Source organism: Pollachius pollachius, assembly GCF_949987615.1.
Source record: "Pollachius pollachius genome assembly, chromosome: 3".
NCBI lineage: Eukaryota > Metazoa > Chordata > Actinopteri > Gadiformes > Gadidae > Pollachius > Pollachius pollachius.
The window spans coordinates 44,507,692-44,532,502 of NC_136936.1; the positions used below are offsets into that span (position 1 = coordinate 44,507,692).

Below are 24,811 nucleotides of genomic sequence, written 5' to 3' on the forward strand. Positions count from 1 at the left end.
TTGCAAACGGATTGACAATAATAATCTAGTGCTGTTTTATGATACTGCTGCTATAGTAAATCAAATGAGTAGTCCATTATTAAACTTGTATAGCGCTTTTCTAAATAAAACTACTGAAATAGGCTTTCCAGAATGAACACATGGTAGAATATTTTAGGTAGATCTACCTAAAATATATATGTCACTATGTCAATAAATAATGTGACAGGTGGCATGTAACGTCGTAGTCGTCAGCTGCACACATAGGGCTGAACCCATTTATTTATCCAAACAAGCTCAGACATTCAAATCGTATCTAGCGGTCAGATCCCAAGCCAACCAAGGCTTGTAGTGCAGACTACTTCAGCATGTGTTTGTAGACATGGTCTGTGGAACATGATAGCCAACCCTTGGCATTCCGCAGTCCTAGATAATATTCAGTTCACTTCAGAGTTCAAAGACACAGCATGCACCTGCTTATGGGGTATCACATGAATATGGCGTTACTCCATGATTGCATGAATGTCGTACTGCCTCGTTGACGCAGAGGGAAGTGACATGATGAATTTCATGATTCAAACAATGATTTGCCTTCTCTGGTGTTTAAATAGCTATTACCAAACACTGCATGTGTGTGTGCGGTTTGGTCGGTTGGGAGGGAGAGGAAGTGTAAGCATCTGTATGTAATGTGTGTGAGTTTGTGTGTGTGTTTGTGTGTGTGTGTGTGTCTGTGTGTGTGTGTGTAGAGTGTAGAGTGCCACAGAAGAATGTTGCGCTCACTCTGCTCACATGATCCCTGGCAGACAAAGCATGGGCTTGATACGCACACACACACACACACACATATATGTATATATATTGCATGGCAAATTTTGCCTCACATTGAAAAGAGTATAAAGTAAGCTGCCATAGAGATGAAAAAAGGAACAGGATGGTGTGGGTTATGGTGTTTGACTCCTAGTTCCTTGTTATGCATGTAGGCATAGAAAGATTTTTAACTCCTACCATAATCTACAGTACTCAATACAGAATAAGTTCTGAATGAGAGTCTCAATAGACCAATGGTTAATTTTGAGGTCCGAAAAAATCGTTAAAAACCTCAATCAATACGTTATTTTCCGTGTTGGTCTCTTCCCCTCGATTCCAAAGTGTCCACGGGACCCAACTACAGCTCCCTCAGAAATCTCCCAGCACACAAGAACATTCACGCTTCTCTAGAGGCCATACCGATGGGGGATGTGAAAGGGTTACGTGGTCCTCACTTAGGGGGTTAACCTCTTGTCTGCAGGCCTCCTGGAGAGCAGCACTCGCCTGAAGCCACACGAGGCCCAGAGCTACCGGAAGAAAACCCTGTGGGTCTCCTGGGTCTCCATCGTGGTCACGCTGATCCTGGCCGTGGCGGCCTTCAGTAAGTCCGCAACACTCACGCACACTGGGACAGAGGCAGAGGCTTCTACCTTCTGCCGGTCTTGCACTCAATAACCTCACTGATGTGTGGAAATGGGTGACAGTGTGTGACAATGTGTGGGAAAATAAGATGGTTTGGACACACTGTCCATCACTGTAGCATTGGTTTCATACTACTTTTCATTTTCCATGTGAACCATATGTGTGGGTCAGAAGTGTGAAATGGCCATTTAATAGTGTTTAAAAAATGTAAGGATCAAATGCCATCCATTTACTCCAAATCATCATAGGCTGTGTGCTGCCCTTCCAGGGGTGATCTAGAGGATATGTCTACAGTCAATTTGTCCTTTATAATGCTAATACACGAGTGGCTTATTTGAATCCTTGATGACATTCCGATGACATGGCAAAGCATGTTATGCAAAGCAGAAGTTATGTTGTGGTGATATAGTCCTTTGTCTAATGGTTTTCAATCAGAAACGCATGCAATTAAAGAAAACAACGATATGAAACACAAAGATTTGTCGTCCTATAACAATACTACACCTCCCAGAACTTTCTAAAGTGGCTGAATCCCAAACAAGCTCGTAGCCTTGTCAGACAAGTGGACTCCTTCTAAAGCTAACAGTGTGTGGGCTGCACCAGATTGCTTTAGTCACAGTTGTTAGCGGAAACTAATTTGATATTCTAGTGGCAAGCCGGGTGGCGAGATAGCCTTATGCATCAGTGGATCTGTTACAAAACCAGTCACAGGAACACTCTCCAGGATTCGGATTTTCAGTCAAATGGAATCAGTTTCTGTCCATCTAGTAACTTTCTGGGTGCTTAACATATACAGTAAAGTGAGCCATTGCTAATCCCATAAGTGAAATTAATTCAGAAAGTACAGCAGTAAGCAGAGGGTAGTAATAACAATTAAAAAAGAGAACAAAAATATCCAGAAAATACACTGAATATATCTATATTGGAGCGATACGATTAGTATAACTTAGATATTATATAGAAATGATGCATCATGTACGATATATACAGTCCAGTCCACAATTACCATTATAAGGGCAACTTTTGACGTGATTTTCCTCCATCTAATTAACAACTTTATTGTCTACTGTGACCTTTTGCTATAGCCGGCGATTTCCATTACTTCATTATTCACGAGGTTATGAGTTTCTAAGCAAGGTTATGACATTTTAAAACGCGTGTTCAACAACATCCCTGGGGGCCTTGTGACAGCCGTCATGCCTGGCTCAGTTCATCCGTATTTGCGTTACACAGCTGTTTCCCGTGGTCAAATGATGCAGCAGTTTCTCCGCTGATGTGGAACGCGGCCGGTCCAAGGGTCCACACCGCTCGGCATGCACAGATTTGCCATGCAACTTCCTGTCATGGGGAAACGGCTAGCTGCATTGTCATGCTGAATCTGTTTGGAGTGTGAAGTGTCAAGAGGGACACCATGGGCTTCTCTCACGCTTCTATGGTTGGCTATTTATTTATTGTATTTTAACTGATTAAGTATGGAAGCCATCTGATGAAATGTGTGGTGTTGTCTGTCTGTCTGTCTGTCTGTCTGGCTGTCTGTCTATCTGTCTATCTATCTATCTATCTATCTATCTATCTATAGAGTCGTATACAAGAGTATCCAAGATTCAAATATGGCATTTCCTGAGTGTTTCATTTTTTTATTTATGAACTTCAGTTCAGATAGAGCACATCTAACTTATTCAAAAGTATTGTTATGAGTTTCATTTTTGATTGACATTCAGTAAGAAGGAACGGTTCCAGCGCTCTAGACACGAGGGAGGGAGAGAGGGGCGAGAGAGAGAAAGTGACAAGGGGATAAGTGAGACAAAGGGATACAGATCGAGAGACTGAGGGGATTGAAACAGATAGATAGACGGATAGACAGATGATATCTCTATCTGTGGGTTGAGAAACAACAGGACTGTAGTGAACAGCAGGAGGTCATAATAACAGCCACCATGGGCAGCAGGACACAGCTGCAGACAGACTGTATAGAGGAACCCTTCACAGATATATGCTGCGGCTTGTTGGCTTGGAATAAATAATAAATAAAAAATTGGCTCACTTTTTCATCCCCTGAACGACCTAGTTAATCCCGCTCCGCAGTCTTTATTTTTAACTTCCCATCTGCATTTTAGTTCGTTTTTAGGATGAATGCTTTGAAGCATTTTCTCCTTAGTTTCTCCTGTTGTGGCGTCTCTCACTCTTTTTATTCTGTTTTGGTCTCTCTGTCAAAACTTCTATCTTCCTACCTGTCAGACAGTCTCCTGTTCCAGACACCCACCCTCCCCCCCACACTCTAACACGCCCTTCCCCCCCCCCCCCCCCCCCCCTCGCCCATAACAGTGACATTTAGAGGACAATGGGAAGAACTGGTTTAGGGCAGTTTGGCAGTTTGTTTTCAATGTGATGGACTTTTCAATGGGTTTGAATGTTTGGTGCCAACCTACAGACTGTTATCCATCCGAACAGGGCGTTTGTCTCTTCATAGACCGGGCTTAAATGCACTCCATCTTCATTAGGGCTTGTGCTGCCTCACTAGCAGCTACTTCAAAAGCTTTGACTTGTGTTTTATTGGTTTGTTTCCATTAACACTCACATGTTTCTTGAAAATGTGCATGCCAGAACAGACATGAACAGAAACTCAACGTTCGCGTTGTGTTTCACCATAGATGGCGTGACCTTCTGAGATCTGTCTAGCAATCAGCGTTTTCTCCTCAAGAATGTGGACAAGCTGCATTTAACATTCATTGGTGTCTCCTTTCTAATCCATGCACCAGTTAGCGTGTGCAGCATTCAAATTACTACCGACTCTTGACTGTTCTCTCGTTGACACTTTCCACTGTGGGATGCCTTGTGTGTATGCCCTGTTTAAATACAGTCCGAGTCTGTTAGCCATTATGATGACAAAGCATGCAGATTAAAGGTGCTGGGTAGCAGATTCATTCACACAAACAAACCAAAGGGATGACACAAATAGAATTGGCAGTGTGGCACTGAAACTACAGGGAAATCAATGAATACCAAACCAAAAAATATGCAATACATTCAAAGTATTACATAATTAAACATGACATTATTATGAGAAAAGCAAATAAAACATATCTTAACGAGAAAACCCATGGTAACAAAAGTAAAGTAATACTGAGCTCTCAAGGTTGTTCCACTGGCGAACAGCACCTCAGTAGCAACTAGCAAAACAGAAAAGGAACGCTAAGAGGCTCAGGAAACAAATACCACCCCTAACTCATTCCTCCTGGTGCCATCCATTTAGCTGGATATATGTATAACATACTAATATCATGTTAGTTGATCTTCTTCATACAATACAATATAAACATCATAGCATGAGAACTGGGTCATCCGTGATCACACATATAACTGGTATTCAGATGAAGGCCCAGCAGTGGTTGAGTGGCCTGCTAGGGGAGCTGGCCCCCACTACGCATAAACAGAACAAACATGATGCTGCAGGAGCCATCCTCCACTCCTCCACACACCCACCTGCCCCCTGCCAGGATCTGTTTGGGGGCCTCTGGAGAGATGCTGGTGGGCCTGTCTGGGCAGTAAGAGAGGGATGAGGAGCAGGGGAATCAGGAGAGGGGAATGAGAGGGTGATGATTAAAGTAGGGTGGAGCGCCAGGATGAGAAGAGTGGTAGGAAGAAGGGTATTATTAAGGAGAGAAGAGTTCAAGAGAGATTGAGTGAGATATGAAAAAGACAGAGAGAGAGAGAGAGGGGGGGGGAGTGATAGGTTTGGAATATGGGAATGAAGGGGAGGTGAGAGAGACAGAGAGAGAGAGAGAGAGAGAGGTTGAAGAGGAAAAGGGCAAGAGAGTGATGGAGGGAGCATGGAAGGAGAGAAGGGTAAACCGGCACAGACTCTAAATTAAGGGAAGGAATGGAAGACATTTTAAGGGCAGGGGAATGGGAAAGGCAGACAATATTTTATATAAATACTAAGGGATTTATGAGAGATATTTAAATGAGAACGAAAACATTTAGAAATGGCCCAGATGCTGCAGATACACACACACACACACACACATACACACACATACATACACACACACAAAACAAAGCATGCTATAGGAAAGACGAAATTAGAAGTAAGACAACGGTAAAATGGTAACTCGTATTGTTCCATCTGTGCGCTCTTCTTCTGCTGTCCAACATATTCCCTGGCGGGAGGAAAGACAGCCATCTCTCCTCCTCCCTTTTCCTCTGTTCTTTTCTGGTACTTTTCCTGTCTGATTCTCTCCTTTTAGTCTGTCTCTCTCTCTATCTCTCTCCCTCTTTCTCTGTATCTGTCTACCTCTTTCTCTCTTCTATAACCTAGATATGGGCAGATGGTGCAGGCTGAATAAAGTTTTAACAGACCCCTAAAAGCTTTATACCTTACAGCAGGTGATGGTAATGGGCTGCACAATGATCCATACCGGTCTTGTGATCGAAACTCTTCTGGTCTCACTAAAATCTCTAAGTATACATTTTTCAAAAGCACTTTGTTTTTCTTATTCTGCCTAAGCAAGCCTCGCCATGAATGTAAGAATAAGCACCTTGTCATCTTGATGCCAAAATATGTTATTTCTGGGTCTTCCATTTTAAACGCCCAGGCCACACATCAGCATCCTTATTAACGTTGTATCAGGTTCAGGTTAGGTTCAGGTTACTTTATTTGTACCCGTAGGTAAACTTGTTTCGCAGTTTAAAAGTGAGCTCCCGTTACACAGTTTAAGACATCACATACACACAAACACAAGTGGCGCAGTTACATAGGTAAAACAATTAAAGTGCTCCAGTGCTAATCCAAATTTGGACACTTAAAACTGACCAACATATTTCAGATACAGTAAAAACACGATAAAATGATCTAAAAATCAACAAATAATAAAAAATAATTCATACAAAATAAATGTTGTGCCAATGTAGCAGTTTCTAAAACGCTTGGTTTTAGACCTAGTCTTATTATTCTGGGGACAGCACACATCCCTGTGGTGAACCAGTAGAGGAGCAGAGTTGGCTAGAGAGTACTCCATTTACCCTTACTCTCTGTGTCCTTTCAGTTAAAATATCCACAATCCAACCCACAAAATTAAAATCTAGGTTGAATTGATCTAAAAGCCGGCTCGCCAGGATGTGGGGTTGGATTGTGTTAAAAGCAGATGAGAAGTCAGCCAAAAGGAGTCGAGCATGAAACCCACTTCCCTCTAAGTGTTTCAAAAGTGAGTGGAGCAAAGTGACAGTGGCATCCTCTACACCCCTATGTGACCTTTAGGCAAACTTCATGGGGTCAAGTAAATGCTCAGTTTTTCGTATGATTTCTGACCTTACCAACTTCTCAATCTTTTTTTTATTATAATTGATGTGAGAGCCACCGGGCTAAAATCATTAAGGGTTTTTGGACCACTCGATTTGGGGACGGGGACTACCACAGAATCCTTCCAAACTTTAGGGACATGCTGTGTCTGCAAGGACTTATTAAAAATGTAATGAAATATGGAGCTCAGCTCTATTGTACAGGACTTAAGTAGTTGGCCACATATATTGTCAGAGCCTGTACTTTTGTTGACCTTTGTCGAGTGAAAGACGTTTAAAGTATCATTTTGTGATAGTTGAAAATGCTGTTTATCTTTGAGTTTAAAACCAAGTTCCTGAACTTCATTGCTAAAATCAAGGGTATCAAAACGATTATAAAAGCAATTAAGAGCATCAGCAAAAACAGTGTCCGACTTGAAGTCCAATAGAGATAGACGGTTGCTGTGTCTCTGATTCTGGAGGCCAGTAATGGTTTTCATGCTGGACCAGGCTGAGCCCAGATTATTGGCAGCCATTTTATTCTCTAGTTCAGTTTTATTTCTGTTTTGCTTTAAGAATTTCAATTTTCAGCTCTTTAGTAGCCACATGTAACTCAGAGACTGCTCCGCTCTTAAAAGCAAGTCTTTTTTTCTGTACATAAGATTTAACAGAACTATTCACCCATGGTTTATTGTTTGGAATTTTTTTTTAACCTGCTTGCATGGTATAATTGTGTCTCTACAGAAGGCAGCATATGAACATATTACATCAGCCAGCTCGTCCAAGTCACCATCCCAGGACTGTTTAAACATGTCCCAGTCCGAGTTCTCATAACATTCCCTTAGACAGTCCACAGCTTCTTCTGTCCCTTTTTACCCTAATTTGAGTTTTTTTTCTCTTTAAAACAGTCTTGTATGTCGGCAAAAGATGCACGGAATTGTGGTCAGCTGAGCCCAGCGGGGGAAGTGGCAGTGATTTGTATGCATCCCTTACTGACCCATAACAGAAATCAAGTGTCTTATCCCGCCTGGTTGGACAGGTGACAAATTGCTGAAAGTTTGAAAGTGTCTTTTTAAGGTACACATGGTTAAAATCACCTAGAATGAAGTTGGGCGCATCTGATGAAATTGTCTGTAATTTTTGCACCACATCAAAGATAGTGCTGTAGGCAGAGGCAGCATTTGCCTTTGCATGTATATAGACTGCTGTTAAAAAGATTTGTGGGAACTCGCGTGGCAGATAAACAAGACGCAATGATACAGACATGAGTTCAATGTCCGATGGACAGATGCGTTCTTTGACAGTCACAGCTCTACAATACTTCTTGTTAACATATAAACATACCCCGCCCCCTTGCGTTTTGCCTGTCGCTTCAGCCTCTCGGTCAAGGCGAACAGGGCTGCTCCGAAGCCGTCAATTAACAGGTCGCCGTCCCTGTCACGGTCGGTGAGCGATGTCTCCGTGAAGGCCATTATGCTGCATTCTCTGAAGTCTTTCTGGAACCGAACGTTTGCCTGGAGTTCTTCCACTTTATTTCGCAGCGATTGGACATTCCCTATTATCATGGAAGACAGAGGGATTCGGGTCAGCTGTTTCCTGAGGCGCAGTCTGACACCCCCGCGTTTGCCCCGTTTCCTTAACGATGCTTAATAATAATAGATACATGATCATTACTGATAGTTATAACATCGTATGAGATCCTAGGAGAACCGGCCTGGTTTGATGTGGATCAGGGGTGCTAAAGCCGTACTGATGGGGTAACACAGATTTAGACGTTATTTACTTAAGGGATTACATCTCCTTGGGCGAGACGATGTTTCTGGAGGAAAATATTTATAGAACTCATTAGAAGAGAAGTATAATAGCGGCGTTTTTCCCTGGAGTAGGTTCGATGTTTATACACAGTTGACCACACGACCAAGGGAAAAGTTGCGAAAAAAGAACTTGCTGCTGGTTGCTGCCATCTCTGAATGTGCTATGGAACAACGGCCATGATGGTGGACAAACAAATAAAATAAGGAAATGAACCAAATTGTATTCCCCAACTTTAATTTCAAACATGCTGTAAATCTCATGTAATGTGCTATAATGTTTTGTGGATCATTTGTTATCAAATCGGATGGCTTCAAATTGTGTTTTTTATGTCTTACTCTACTGGTGCTAGTGCTACAGAAAATCCCTGAATCATCAATCATATCAATCATACAATGACATCCCATGCACTGTCTCACCAAGACCATCCTTCATCTCTGGGCAACACCTCCCGCCTCGTCCGGCCCTAGCTTCATCAACGCCCTCTCTCTCTTCCTCTTCATCCTCTTGTTCCTGACTGACACCCCCCTATCTCTCTCTTTGTCTCTCACTCTCATTCCCTTGTTCCTGGGGGCTCTCTATCAATCTCTCTCACTCACTCACTCACTCACTCACTCACTCACTCACACTTCTCTCCGTCTCTGCCTATTTCCATCCACCCCTCTCTCTCTCACTCTCTCTTTCCATCTATCCTCATCTCAGTCTAACACTCTCTCTCTACTCCCCAGCCCCCTCCTTCTCATGGAAAACTAATTTATTAATCCCCCTGTGTTTCTTCTCTCTGGGCTGTGCCTTATCCACCAGTAAATACAACAAGAAGTATCCATCCTGGGGTATCCCAGTTCAAGAAGGGCCACTGATGTTTGACTGATTTGTATACCCGGCTTTCCTGTTTCCCAAATGTTTATCTTTACATTTGGAATAGCGAGTTTACCTAAGTTCCTTCAGTAGAGGTTTTCTGGCATCCTTGACATCCATCTCTTTCAGGTAGAGGAAGACATATAGCTGCCTCACTGGGATCCATCAATCCTTTGCCTGTTCTGTTTGGTAAAGACAGGCCAGGAGCTGAAGCCATATCCAATGCATTTGGATTGAAATGAATGACTACATCAGTAACTAACTGTCATTTTGTTATTCTTAGCTGGCTAATAATGGTAATAATAGTACTGGCACTATCTAGGACAGGATATTCTAGAAGTTTGACTTCCAGATGAAAGGTTCTGATTTAAATATTTCCACTTCCAACCACCCTGGCTCCTACTGCAATGCCTGGCATCACGTTTGAGGGCTGGGCGTTAGGTTGTCATCTTTGAGACTTTGTTTGTGATCGAGACCTCTACAGATACCCTTGAATTGACCTTGGTTGAACACTAAAGCCTAGCTTATAGTGCAAATACGACTGTTCTCTGTTTGCCTCACCGTCGTTATTCATTAAAGACACAGATCAGGTAGTCATTAAAAATAAAAAAATAGAGTCATATTTTCTCCCAGTTGAAGGGCTGTTTTGCTGTTGAAGCGCTACAGAGGCCACATCGCGGGAAACTAACCAGTCCCCATCGTACACTAGCTCTGCTTATACGGGCGGAAAGCACTGCGATCGCTCAACCACAGTTCTTCCCGGTAAATACGATGTGTGTCGTTGTTTAAAGGAGGTCCAAAGTACAGGTGTGTCGTATCAACGCTTAATCAGCAGGTAACCGTATCATCCCGTTAGAGGCAGTGCATGCGTTTCAGCTAGAGTATGGAGTTTGTAATGCAAACCAATGTACAAGGGGTGTTTAAGGACAGAGATGCCACCGGATATGCATGTGAAACAATTTTATCGACTACTCAATATTCCCAACAGGTAGTCGCCTGATAAAATGTTACATTACCTGCACCTCAGCAAAAGAAAGAGCAAAAGAGAGAGAAAAAGAGAGACAGACAGACAGACAGACAGACAGACATCTCTGTGCTTAGGGAACAAAAGGGACAGTAAGCCTACCAATCATTCCTCCGGTTTATTGCCGAAAATTGTTAAGTGTGTGTGAGAGCGCCTTGCGGTAATAGGTAACTGACAGACCCCGGTCTTGCCATACCGGGCTGGATTGAGACAACAGACCCATCTATCCCTCTCTAATTTCTCACATGGTTTCCAGTCGTGCTTTATTTGGTAGAAGAATGGGATTTTGGAAGCAGAAAAGCCATGGGACAAGCCAGACCAGCGTTGAGGGTCTGGTGTTGGGCATTACAATCTATCGTGGTTCTGTGTGTTCTGGAAGAGTCTGTGTCCTATTCGGTGGTATTCAGAGGATGGATAGTGATATAGTCGTGTGCCAATATACTGGATTCGAGGAAAACCACTGTATGCCAAATATGCTAACTGCCATTGACAATGACCAATTTATTACTTCAGAAAATGTACATGGATTGTTAAAACTGTTGGAGTTATAATCCAATGGAGTTATAGCACTTATCATATAACTTAATATAACACTCTAACAATTGTACATACAGCACCATTGTGTATATTTGTGCACATGTCCTTTGTTAAAGAAAGGAAAATGCCAACCACACGAAATAGTGTTTAATGGTCTTCTGCCTAATTGACAAATGACAGTGGTAGATTATAATCCACTTGCTAAGGTATCCAGGCATCCCCCTACCTCCTGTTCATTCATAAAACAGGCTTGCTGTCTCGCCAGACAGAGTACTCTCAGAATCCGTCTGAATACACCAGTTCATTCACCCAGCTCATACACACTTTGAAAGGCTGGAGGGTATGTGCACGTAAGCATGCATACACACACACACACACACACACACACACACACACACACATGGATATGGGTGTGAAAATGTGAGTGCGTGTGTGTGTGTGTGTGTGTGTGTGTGTGTGTGTGTGCGTGTGTGTTTGTGTGTCTTTGTTCGGTTTTCTGTATTTTTATTATAAATGGTCTTACTACCTGCCTCTAGGGTAAAAAAAAAAAAAAAAAAAAAATCACTCTATATAACGCCTTGTCGGTCAATTTTTAGATATCACAAGAAAAAAACAAAATAACTCAAGGAAGCTCAGATCTTATGATGTTATTGTGCAGAATCATCATGAAAATCATTATCAACACCAGCATTCTGTGGAAGTGTTCACTGTATTCCTCAGCCTTGAATGAGAGGCACGTAGCCAGTGGTTTTAATCTCAGCCATCGTAAACAATATATCCCTGTTTCATTAAATATATCCACAGTGTATGATTTAATTTCTAACCATCTATCATCCTATCATGCGGTCTATTCCTTTCTTTTAGCTGAAAATGAGTGGGGACTTCAAACCTCAGCCATCAATCACACTCACCAAGTGGATCATCCACCTTTAGGAATATACAGTGGATGGTGAAGTGATCAAACATATCAGACCTTAGAGCTCAAGCATTGCAACGGTTGAGTTTCTACAAAACCATTTAGACAGCGATTTTCATGTTAATAAAGCTGAAAAAAATAACTGAATTAATTAATTATTTTATAAAACTCAAATTATATAAAATATATATAAAAACCGTTCCAAAAGCAGAGCCAATTGCCCCCCTCTTTCTTATCCTCTGCGTCATCTATCAGCACCAGAGGGCTATTTTTACCCCTGTGATGCGCAGAGGAAGGGAGCCGGTGTTGCTGACGTTGCATGGAAATCTGAGCTTGTGTGAGCCTAGTACCGCATACGTGTATGTGTGTGTGTGCGTTTACTTTTGTGCATGCCTTATTGTGTCTGATTTGCGTCAGGGCTTATATATGGTATATGTGACGCTGTGACAGCTGTGAGGAAGCATAGAGTTACCTAAACGTAAGAAACACGTCTGTCCTGATATTGTTCATCGTTTAAAAGCTCGGTGATAGGTGACGGAGAAAGCCTGATTGGACAGAGCTTCATGTACCAGCCCTGATGGAAATGCTGTCTGACACACATAGATGGTTTCATCATTCTGAACCTATTGGTCTTCTAAGTGTCCTTGGAAACAGGGATCCCACATCGATGCTCCTTCTCAAGATGTCTGACCTCTAGGTTTGGGCAGTTTCTCATCGTCCTATAGAAGACCTGGGGGGGGGGTTGCATATTGCGTGCTTGTGAAGCCCTTTAAGGCTAGCTGTGGGTAAGGACTCATCAACCGAGTTTGAAAGAGAGACTGAAAACGTTTGTGACGTCGAACGAGACACTAACACCAGAAACAAAACAGAAAAGTCTCTTTGTCTACCGGCTATTTTCAGCGTGTTTCCAGCGTTTTAAAAAGCTGCATATCCGTGGTTATTTTGGTGGTAAAAGAGTATGAGAGAAACAAACCATTGAAATAAGTACAGAAAATATATGTTTCTATACCCAACATGAGAACACAGTTTTTCCTTTTGATGTATGGCATCCCTAAAGCTAACCCCACAGCCTGTGGACGCCCGTATAGCTCCTGCATCAGTCTCCATGTGTCCTATAGACCCAGAGCTAATTATATTGTGTTACATGGCTCTGCCTGCTTCAGCACAAGCACCAGAAAACGCTCAATGGTTTAGACTCCCCCTCTTTCTCCACTTGAGAACCAGAGCCCTATCAGTCCTGTGCTGATCGATGTCTAATTCATTCCTCCCATGAATATATATTATATTGCCAAGGAGCTGCCGATTCACCCGCACACATGTGTTACTCTGGAGCATAATGCTAACCGTCGTGATAACCGTAATGCATGCAGCTCCCATCGACGGGTAGCGGCGTTTGCCTCGCTAGCCGAGGGTATCGACTTGTATAGCCAGAACTTATTACAACAAAATCCCTTATGAGAAGAGGGAGAGGGGAGAGAGAGAGAGGGGGAATTAGTGAAGGGGAGGATAGTGTGAGAAATACAATAAAGACCGAAAGAATGGGAGGGAGAAAGAAAGAAGAAAGAAGACAAAGAAAGAAAAGAATGAAAGAGAAAATGGAAAAAGAATGAAAGAAAGAATCAAGGAAAGAATGGGAGCAAGAAAGAAAGAAGGGAAGAAAATATGGATACAAATAAAGCGAGAAAGAGATAGAAAGAGTGAAAGAAAGAAAGCTTATGAAGAAAAAGAAAAGAAGCAAAATAAGTAATGGATGATGGGTGAGAGTAGGCGGTAATTCAACGCTAATGTCATTCATCTTTTTTCGACAGAGTGATTTCCTTCTCTGCCTTAATCTTCATTGCTGTCAGCTTCTCCATCCCTCCCGATAACATCTCCACAGACACACGCCTCACACCTAAGGTGTGAGAGGGAGAGATAGACAGAGTGATATAGGAAGATATAGACAGTGAGGAAGAGAGACAGAACAATTTGGATGTGAGAAGGATAAGGAGAGAGAGATACTTATAAAGAGAGCGATACAGGCCTATAAAGAAAAAGACGGAGAGAGAGGGAGAGAGGCAAAAACTACAACATAGTGCTTGTGCGTGTGGTCTAGAGAGCATTATAATAAAAGATGGGGCCAGTCATCAAGTGAGGAAGACAGGGATCCAAGAGACAAGCACAAGCTTACACAACACTGGTTTACAGACTGGTCAGATCGACTCGAATGTAGCAACTAAAAGAGAATCCATTCCACTCAGCTGACTACTAACAGCACCTGTGATGCCTGTGGGAAGGAGAAACTATCAACAACAAACAGCAGATTCGTCTTTATGGCCATTTTGCTCATATTTTACTGCTCAGCTCTATTGAATGTTGCCCCCATGATGGGTATTAGATAAGTCACTGGTAATCCAGTAATTATGTCACCTTTTCTAAACACAATGATGTTCTTTCATGGCGACTATGACCAACCTTTTGTGTGTCTGATCGGATTAATACACCACCAGGATGCCATTCACTATTTCACACAAGACTTAACTCTTAGGCTATTCCTCGCAACCCATTGGCTTAGTCACATTAAGATCTCATTCTGTTTTGACAATGACTAATGACGATTAGTAGTCGTTTCGTCTGACCATGTGCCGTTTCGTTCATTCCCTGTTATATCTATATGAGAGACGCGTGGAAAATGAGCTCAGTGACAGGGTAGAAATCCCCTTAAAATTATTTTTTATCTGGCTCTCTTAAGGCTTTCTCTCCACCGGGACTTAGTAAGTGTTATGAACTTCTTCTTGCGTTGTCCAATTTTACAGACATTCTGTCTTGCATTTTCGCTTTTTATTAATATATATCCTGGACTTATCTTATCTTTTTTCTTTTTCTTTTTTTAGTTTAAGTGAGTTTAATGTGAGGCATGTATGTGTATGTATGTGTGTGTATATGTGTGTGCTGTTGTATTGGTGGGGAGATTGAGATTTCCTGATACTCTACCGTCTGAGAGCTCAGACTTCATTCTCCTCTCTCTCTGAATCCAACCAGGAAACACACACACACACACACACACACACACACACACACACACACACACACACACACACACACACACACACACACATACACACACACACACTCACACACACACACAAAATGCTCTTGAGACAGCATTCTAATTTGCACTCAATTCAAAGGCTCTCTCAGACTGGCCCTTCAACCAGGACCCTAGCACGAAACACATGATCTTGTTGTCCACCTCACACAGACACACACACACACACACATACACACACACACACACACACACACACACACACACACAAATAAAAAATAGAATGCATACATACACATAGTTTCAATAGAATATTACTTTTGTGTACATTCATAGCGAGGGCGGGATCACACTGAACGCTCTCCTGTAGAATCGTTACAAAGTAACTTTGACAAATGATACTGGTAACTGGTGGGTAAGTAAATCCAGGTTTGATCCGACCAGTAGGACCCTTTATCAAACCATATGTTATTTTGCGGAGACATCATAAACCCAGCTGCTGACATTCTGCAAACAGTTATAACACACGATGCTGTTCAGTTGATTAAAACACCACGGTAACCACTGAGGCTCTGCGAGATTATTTATATTTACAGTGTGTAGTTATATTTATGTAGATCAAATGGTCCAGCCTCTTTTTCATTTAGATCAGCAAATCTTCAAGGTCAAACAGTGAAGTACTGAATATGAACTGAACAGGTCAGCTCTCTTTTCCTTCCTCTCTCTCTCTCTTCCTCTCTTTCTAAAGAGCTCTCAAACACAGAGGTGGCTGGAATGGTCTGAGGCTTGAAGGGAGAGAGCTGTAAGAGAAAGCTACAATATGTAGAGCGAGAGAGCGAGACAGAGAGAGACAGACCCAGGTGTATCAATGTTCTCCTACTTACGTCTAGATAAATCTGCTGAAGCACACAATGTCTGACCTCAAGCAGTGTGTGGATTTGTGTGCACGTGTGTGTGCGTGCATGTGCGTGTTTGTACATTTGTGTGTGTGTCTGTGCATTTGTGTGTGTGTATTTGTGTTTGTGTGCAAGCATGTGTATGTGTATTTGTGTGCATGCTTTTGTGTGTGTTTGTTTATGTGTGTGTGTACTTGTTTGGGCATGTGTGTGCGCATGTGCATGCGTGCTTGTGTGTGCGTGCTTGTGTGTGTGTAACCCTGTCTGTGTGCTTGTCGTGAGCACAAAAATCGAACACGACTTAATTCTGAACGTACTGCCATCAAAAAATATATATGTTGTAACTTGATGTACCACTGTCCTTTTTATCTCTCTTGAAAAACATGTGTTTAATCTTTAGAGCGATGGGTGAGACAGTGGCGTCCGTTATCCCTGCGTGGTTCACCAGCTACCCAGCCATGGACAGGAGAGCCCTTCAGAGGGTCATCAATGCCGCACAGAAGTAGCCGGCCTATTGCCGGACCAAGCACAACCGTAGATTGCACGTTGGTCTGGGGAAGCTGCTTTATATTTAGTCATTTTCTTTAGCACAAGAGGTGTGATCAACGGGCCTAGTTCAAATGACTCTGTACGCAATTGGCTGCCAGGGGGAAAAGCCAGCTTGGCGATTGGCTCCCGCAAAAACGTATCGAAACTAGCAAGAAATGTATTGCTCTTCTCCAGACCCCTCTGCATGTCGATCTTAAACCGCCGGCAGAATGGGCGGGGCTGCCCAATCTAGCACAGAAGGTCATCACTTTGCTCACTAGCCTCTTTGGAGGACCTATTCAGCTTTCGCTGCCCCAGTGGAGCAGCCTTCAAACTAAAAGAGCCGTACAACCCCGGACATCATCTGTTTGACCGGCTGCCCTTTGGTAGACGCTTCAAGTCCATGACGGACAAACAGACTTTAGAACTGCCTCTAACCCAGAGCCATACAGGAACGGAGCTCTGCCAAACACAGAGGGTCTAGGATGGTGTGACTGCGTGCACCAAAGTTACACTGATAGAAAACTGCACGGATGTCTACATTACAACTACATTGTGTTTTTTATAAATTCCTTAATGCATGTACTGCTTGTATTTAGAGCCAATGTGCAATATCAAGAAGAGAGATATCTTGTCTGCTTTTTTATATCTTATTGCATTATAGGTTACAGTTCTATATCTTATTGTTTTACACGTTACAGCAAAGACATATGTGCTACTTATATAATTAGCAGCTTATTTAGTCTTGTTTGACTTTGTTAGGGGTGCCCTTTATAATAGCTTTTAGATGTGTGAATGCACTGTTCGGAACGCTAGTTAATTTTGCTGGCAATGAGTTTTCCGAGAGACGGAATCTTGGAGACACAAGACCACACGTAAGAGGGCTTAAGATATTGTAAACGAGCAAAAAGGAGTTAATGGGAAGAGAGAGAGAGAGAGAGAAAGAGAGAGAGAAAGAAAGAGAGTGGAGCTGGTTGGAGTAAAGCAAAGGAAACGAAGCAGAGGAGAGAAGGAGAGGGAAGAGAGCGAGAGAAAGTAACCTGAAGGAGAATGTATAGAGAAAGGGAGGAGAGGAGGAGAGGAGGGGCAGAGAAGGAGAGAAAAGAGGGAGAGAAGAAAAGAGAATGACAGAGAATGGAGGCGAGAGAAGGAGGGGAGAAAGAAGAGAGAGAGAGCAGAGAGAAAAGCGAGAGAAAGAGAGTCCAGAGTGTTTCCTGCAGGCTCTGGGTCAGAACTCTAGACCAAGCGGCTAGCTGAAAAGTTCTGAATTATTAAACACCTAATTTTACAGCTGCCCACGGCAGCCATGTTGGATGATGTAGCTGAAACTTGCAAGTACGTGTATGTGTGTGTGTGTATGTGTGTGAGTTATTCATATATTATATAATTGCATGTGTGCATTTTCTGAGAGATTCGTACATGTTTGTTTGAATACATGTGACTCAATTTTTGTGTGTTTGTTTCCTTGTATATATTGGATGAAAGTCTACTATGCACAGCATTTCATGCATTCTATGTTTGTGTGATTGTAATCTGTTGGTTCTGATATCTTTGTTTGTGCATCTGTGCATGACAGTGATTGGTGGTTGTGTCCCACTGAGACAGCTGTTTGAAAAACAGAGGCTTTCGGTCTGTTGTTTCCCGATTGATTAGATCTGAGTTGCCACACACACACGCACGCACGCACACACACACACACACACACACACACACACACACACACACACACACACACACACACACACACACACACACACACACACACACACACACACCCACACAGACACTCAAACAGACACACGCATACACACACACAAAGATTCAGTTCTATGTGACATTTGAATGAGCATATTAGATCATGCTTACAAAATGCCATTATTGAGGCCACATGTTGTTAACACCTGGTTGACACCCTCACACACATACACACACAAGCACACACACACACGCACACACACACACACACACACACACACACACACACACACACACACACACACTCACACCTGGTACCCCGGCCTCTGTTCTTTGTTCTTCATAAGGTGTGTGTTGTATGAGCCCCAGGTCTGCAGCTGAAGCGGTTTTATTTAGCCTGGTAATAAATGGCTGTCCATCCACGGGCGTCACGGTACGGCTCCAATTCTCCTGCCAGAGCTCCAGGTGTCTGGCTAAGGATTCATACACTACAGCTGATACATTAAGGAGCTCCTGTGGTTGAAAGACAGCCCAGGGTAGGGTCACTCTGTCTTTCCCCTTCTCTCTCTCTTTCAACCTCTCATGCTCTCCCTATCTCTTGCTTTTACTGTATCTCCCTTTTCAACCTCTCACTCTCTCTCATTTTTTTTCTCTCCCTCTTGCTTTCTCTCTCCATATCTAGAATTCTCTCTCTCTCCCTCTCTCTCTCTCCCTCTCTCTCTCTCTCCCTCTCTCTCTCTCTCTCTCTCTCTCTCTCTCTCTCTCTAACTCCCTCTATATCCTCTCTCTCTCTCCCTCCCTCTCCCTCTCTCTCCCCCTTCCTCCCTCCCTCCCTCCCAGCTCTCTTTAACTCTTTCCAACTTGTAATGTAAGTCAGCCTCACACCGCTCCATCGGCCGTCTGCCCGGGAGCGGACAGGAGGAAGCAGACAGAATCATATTTCTGTGTGGCTCAAACCCTTCCCTCAGTTGGATACTGGCTGCTCTTTGTGCTTCCTATCTTGCTGTTGTTTACTGGACTGGAGCGTGATTGCTGGACCGGGGGGATGGACTTATAGCGTCCACTGTGTGTGTCTCTACGGTTCTGAGCCCTATGGGCTGTCAGGGTTTATGAAGTCTGCTGTGTTCCAGTGTGTTCTACTGTGTAAGGACCCTATCGTGCTCCCATGTTTGGAACCAGGAGGTAAAATAAGAACCTGCTGCAGGTGATGACAAGTGATGAAGGTGATAGCCAGATAAATAGTATGAACACATGAACAGACTCGCACACACATGCACTCACGCACACAGAAATGCACACACACACACACACACACACACACACACACACACACACACACACACACACACACACACACACACACCACACATCTACTTCCAAGAACAGCTTGGCACTTACATTAATAGAACAGACGAGCGAGGGAGAGAATAGGAGGTAGAGAGACAGAGAGAATGAAAGAGAGGGCGAGAGACAGAGATGCAGAGAGAGCGAGGGGGATCATTTCTCAGTTGATAATGAGTGTTCCACAGCTGTGCAAGAGCTGATCAGGTGGTTAGGTGCTGGCGGGACGTCAGTCTTGCTTTGAGCAAAGATATCTGGAGAATAATCAGGATAAAATACAAGCATATGGGAGGTGACTTAAAAGAGGAGAAGAGAAGAGAGGAAGCCGTTTAGCCACCGTTTAGAGTGTTGAGGTCAACTGAATCCAGAGTCAGAATCCTTGCATGTGTGAACGCATAGCTGGCCAATTAGTGCCAACACTGATTCTATGTTTCCTTATTCCTTTTCGTTGTGTCCGTCTCTTTTTTTGTGTGTAAGTGTAAGTGAGTCCCCTTTTCAGCTCGGATTCTAACACTGTGAGATTTCACAAATTGGTTCCCGGAAGGAGGGGGATGTGTAATCCCCATGGTTACGACCCACTAGAACTTTAGGAAATAAATGTTTAAGCAACTACGCGTCGTTGAATAAGAGCATTATAATGAGCAATGCTCTATGCTCCACACACCGTTATGCAAAAAATATCTGCAAACCATGACCTTCTGTCCTCTGGCTATGGAGAGAAAGATTTGATAGCAGTTTCTTCTAAATGTTGGAATTATTTTAGTAACACGGACGAATGGCATACGTTACGATGATAAAGAACATAGAATACCAAGGTGTTTCAAACAAAACAAAACTCGCTTTTGGGTTCACTGGCACTTTCATGTTTAGCCTCCCATTTCCCCATGGTTCTCCTGTTTCATTTGCCCATGGCCTTGTCCCTTTTCCTCCCCTCCATCATCCACTGCTCAGCTCCTGTCTGCTCCATCACACACACACACACACTCACACACACACACACACACACACACACACAACCCCCCCACTCCAACAAATACAAATACACACACATACACACACAAACACATGCACGCACACGTACACATACACACACAGACACACACACGCGTATGCACGCAGAAATACAAACACATGCACACACACACACACACACACACACACACGCACGCACCCACACACACACACACACAAACCAACAAATACAAATACACACACATACACACACACAAACACATGCACGCACACATACACATACACACACACACACACGCGTATGCACGCAGAAATACAAACACATGCACACACAGAAACACATGCACACACACACACACACACACACACACACACACAACCCTACTTCAATTCCCTGGCCTTGTCAGCCTCCGTCACGGGTACTTGCGTCGCTGATGAACAAACAACACATTGGAAGTGACACACACACAAGTGTCAAGTCTCAGCAAGACTTGGATCGATTGACAGAGCTCGGCACACACAGAAACACACACGTTTCTCTCTCTCAAACGCGCGCACACAAACACACACATGCAGACATGTACACACACGCAATGCGTCTGTCTGTTTAGCTCACAAACACAAACATGTACACATACTAATATACACACATGCCCGCATTTGTCTCTCACTCATACACAAACACAAACGTGTGTCTCTCTCTGACACACACCCAAACACACACAGTCACACACCGGATGGCAGGAAGTGGATGAGGATATTACTGCCAGTTTGATTTGAAGTAGAACAACACATTTGACTGTTACATTTTTTCATTTCACTCTGAATTTGTTGTCCTTTTCCCAACTTTACACATCACCCCAAATTAGTCCATTCGAATCCAGAGGATCTCAACTAGAAGTCATGATTCAGCAATTTTGCAGTGCTCATAAAGAGAGAGAGAGGGAAGAGAGAGGAAGAGAGAGAGAGAAAGCCTCCTCTCCCGCTGTACTAACATTGTCTCCTTATCTGTCTCTTCCCGCTGAGCCTGCCGACAGGAGGCCCATCTATTATTTTAAGGGACGAAACAGTAGACAGCTATGTCCACTTCATCAGAGAAATACAATAATGTTGGCGTTAAACTGTGATATGTGTGTGTGTATGTGTCTGAGTGTGCGGTTGTGTGCGTGCTTCCAACGATTTTTAGCTCCCTGACAGACATACATTGAGTGCCCGTTTAGTATTCAATGTTGATCTCTGAGGCAGCCGTCCTAGTGTTCTCCTTCCCATGGTTTCCCCGATCCCACAAGAGTTTTCTAGAAGGCTATCGTCAGGCGCTATCTTTCATCCTGTCACAATTGTATCCAGGTCATCTAAAGGCCACCTACATTCCTTCAATGCACTCATACTCAGGTAGTCTTAAAATTGCCCGCCACTTGCATGAACTATGGATTCAGCCGAAAGTTCTTGCTACTAAGGGTGAGGGTATGAAACTTCTATGCGATTAGTTCCTGTGTACTTGTTACTGAACCTCGCTGGTGTTTTGGTCTGATGATGTGTACACGATTTCAAATCTAATTAGCAGTTGTGCTGCAATGAGCAGATGATTTGCATATCTTTCTCTCTCTCTCGCTCTCCCTCTGCACACTAATTAATTCCATCTCATCCTGAAGAATCAATTCCATTGCTGAAGAAAGGAGAAGAGTGCAGCCCCTCCCCACTCATGCCAAGCATGCTAAGAATGCATCTCAGTGTTGGAACGCTTTGGATGAAGGTTTCCACCACATGGCTAGTGGCCATCTTTGTTCTAAACACTAGAAGGGTGTGGGGGACTGAAAGCAGAATTCCACATTCAGTTCAGCCCACCCTCCTAGCGTTTTGAACCAAGATGGAACCAAAATTGCGGCTATGTGAACATGGCCCATCGCTCATGATAGGCAAATAATAAAATGAATCTCATCGATCTGTACATAACATGATTGAGATATAGGTTATGTATACCATTTGGTGGACGCTGTAATCTAAAGCTGCTTACATAACCTGAGTGCATACATTGTACGCTTGGGTGGCCCCAGTTGGAATTGAACCCCTAACCCTGGCAGTGTTAATACTGCTACTACTACTACTACTACTACTACTACTACTCGTTCCGACTATGCCATTCCAAGTCATATGAGCATACCTCATATGCTTTGGAACATCACATCTCCACATGGACGAGTTCATTACACACACGCGACTACACCGAACAACACATGTGGGTCAGGTCCGCTTAGCCACACCGACTGTTGGGGGTGGGGTGGGGGGGTTGTTCCTGGAATGTAGTATGTCACACGTAAGGGCTTATAGATCCCTGGCTGCTGACCTAATTTGGTATGGATATATATTGTCAGCATTTACCAATAGCGCTCTCTCTTCCCCATCAGGAAATACCGGCAGGTATTTGGAGAGACGTGGCTGTTGAAAGCAAGTACTTTAGTGCAAGATACTTGGTATGCAGGATCGGCGGCATTCCCTCAACAAAAAACCTGAAACTTAAATATATGTCATTTGGTGGCTGCTCTGAGCCAAAGCATCTTATGATATCTTGGGTGGATGTCAACACTCTTTGAATCAATATTACCTCCATGGGAATGGAAGGGGTATGGTAGAGGTATACATGGTTATAACAGAGCCACGGTAAGGGGTTTAATTCATTCTGGGACCACCAAAGACTATGTGTACTTTAGTGTGCAGTCTGTGCAGGTATATTCAGGCCTTTTGGATAAAAACATCCATCAAATGTTACACATGTTTGTACTAAATCTTCAATAGAAGAGCCCAAAATCGTTTAGGTAAAGAAACGCAAGTTACAAGATTCATATCGTTTTTTTCATTTGTCCAACTGGTTCAGACTTTAAAGTAAGTCCCTTGTTTTTAGTATTGTGAAAAAGTGTCAGATTTAATGGCCAACTGCCACTGAGAATGGAGAGAGAAAGCCTGTCCATTTATGAGGATGAGTTCCAGACAGTGTTACCCGGGTATGGCCCCTGAGGGCCTTGACCTTCTGACCAACAGACAAACTCAGGGTGTATCAGGGCTCGATACATTCAAGGGTCAACCCCCGTCACTGTGACAAACCCGTATCCACATCCACTGAACTACATCCCCCAGACACACCTCTGGGACTTCTGCTTTAGGTTCCCATCCGTGGGACAGGGTACACACGTATTTGGTATCTACTTGTGAAAAGACGTGGTCTGCTTTTGTGGGATTTGTCCCATGATTGATTCAGTTGCTGCACCTCAACGGTAGAAAAATAGTTTTTTTTTTAGACGACCACTTTCCTTAAATTTTACTTATTTACTTCAGTAATATGTGTTCCCAAAAAAACAAAGGATATTATCACGGGATAAAAGGAGGAATTATATTTGACTGGACTGTGATAAAGTGCAAAACATGCTGTCACGGTTTGGTACACAGAAAGCTAGGGTGACTCAAAGCAAAAGCAGGATAAGTTTTAAGGTATTTATTCCTCAGACAAATATAGTTCCAATAAAGCTCAGAAGATCCAAAAACAAACTCAGTCCAAAAATTCCAAAAAAAACAAAACACAAAAGATCAATCCAGAAAGAGCAAACAAATCCACAGGGTAATCCAAAACTCAGAGTAGAAAAACAGTCCAGTACAAGAAGGCAATCAGCAAATCCAAAATACACTGTTCAAGACTAAGGTTTACTCACGGGGGTTCAGTGAAGACTCAACAGAGACAGAGTGAAAAGATCAGGCTTAAATACTGTGAGACAAAATGGCTGAACAAATCACATGACTAATTAGCAGGGGGCAGGTTAGTCTGCTTAACAAGAGACATAATTAGACGGAAAACACACAGAACAGAAAGTCAGAATTGGCAACATCTAGTGGTCTATGACACTTAGCTGTCTTTCAATGAACACAGTGAAAATTCCTCACCAGAAATTAGCTAATGAGGGCAAAAGTGCCATTTTCGTTTAAAGGTGACCTAGGAAAGTCCAGATTGCCGACTTCAAAAAGACAAAAAAAGTATCTTAATCAGACCTCAAGTACTTGCATAATAAGACCATGAGGCAAAACTACTTCAAAGAAAACTTGATTATGAAGTCAGTGATTATAAGAAACCGAGCTGAACGCATTTTAATGAGCCATCACCGACCGAAGGAACCAGAAGATATTTCTCAGGCACATTATTTAATCAGGACCAGTCCATACGTCTTAAAATGGCCTAGATGTTTGTTATAATGAAAGCGAGAGCTAGATGGATTCAATGTATAAACTGAGGCAGGAGGAATCTTGGATGTGGAGCCTTTCTGACAAGAAAACACGGCTGTAAACATACACACACATACGCACACGCACACATGCATGTGCAAACAACACAAACACTTCAAACACATACCAAAGTAACATCTTTACATGTTGGCATGCATGTTGCATACACAGACACACACACACACACACACACACACACACACCCACACACACACACAAACACAAACAGATAC

The 24,811-nt window shown here is 43.0% G+C and overlaps 1 protein-coding gene across 1 annotated transcript in view; it reads left to right on the plus strand.

The window, feature by feature from the left end:
- Nucleotides 1-24,811, plus strand: part of LOC307072750 (transmembrane protein 163a-like) — a 35,416-nt gene that overhangs the window by 672 nt on the left and 9,933 nt on the right. The window contains exon 2 of the mRNA XM_079732204.1: nt 1,268-1,387. Coding sequence (XP_079588330.1) covers nt 1,268-1,387 — 120 coding nt within the window. The remainder of the gene's footprint in view (nt 1-1,267; nt 1,388-24,811) is intronic.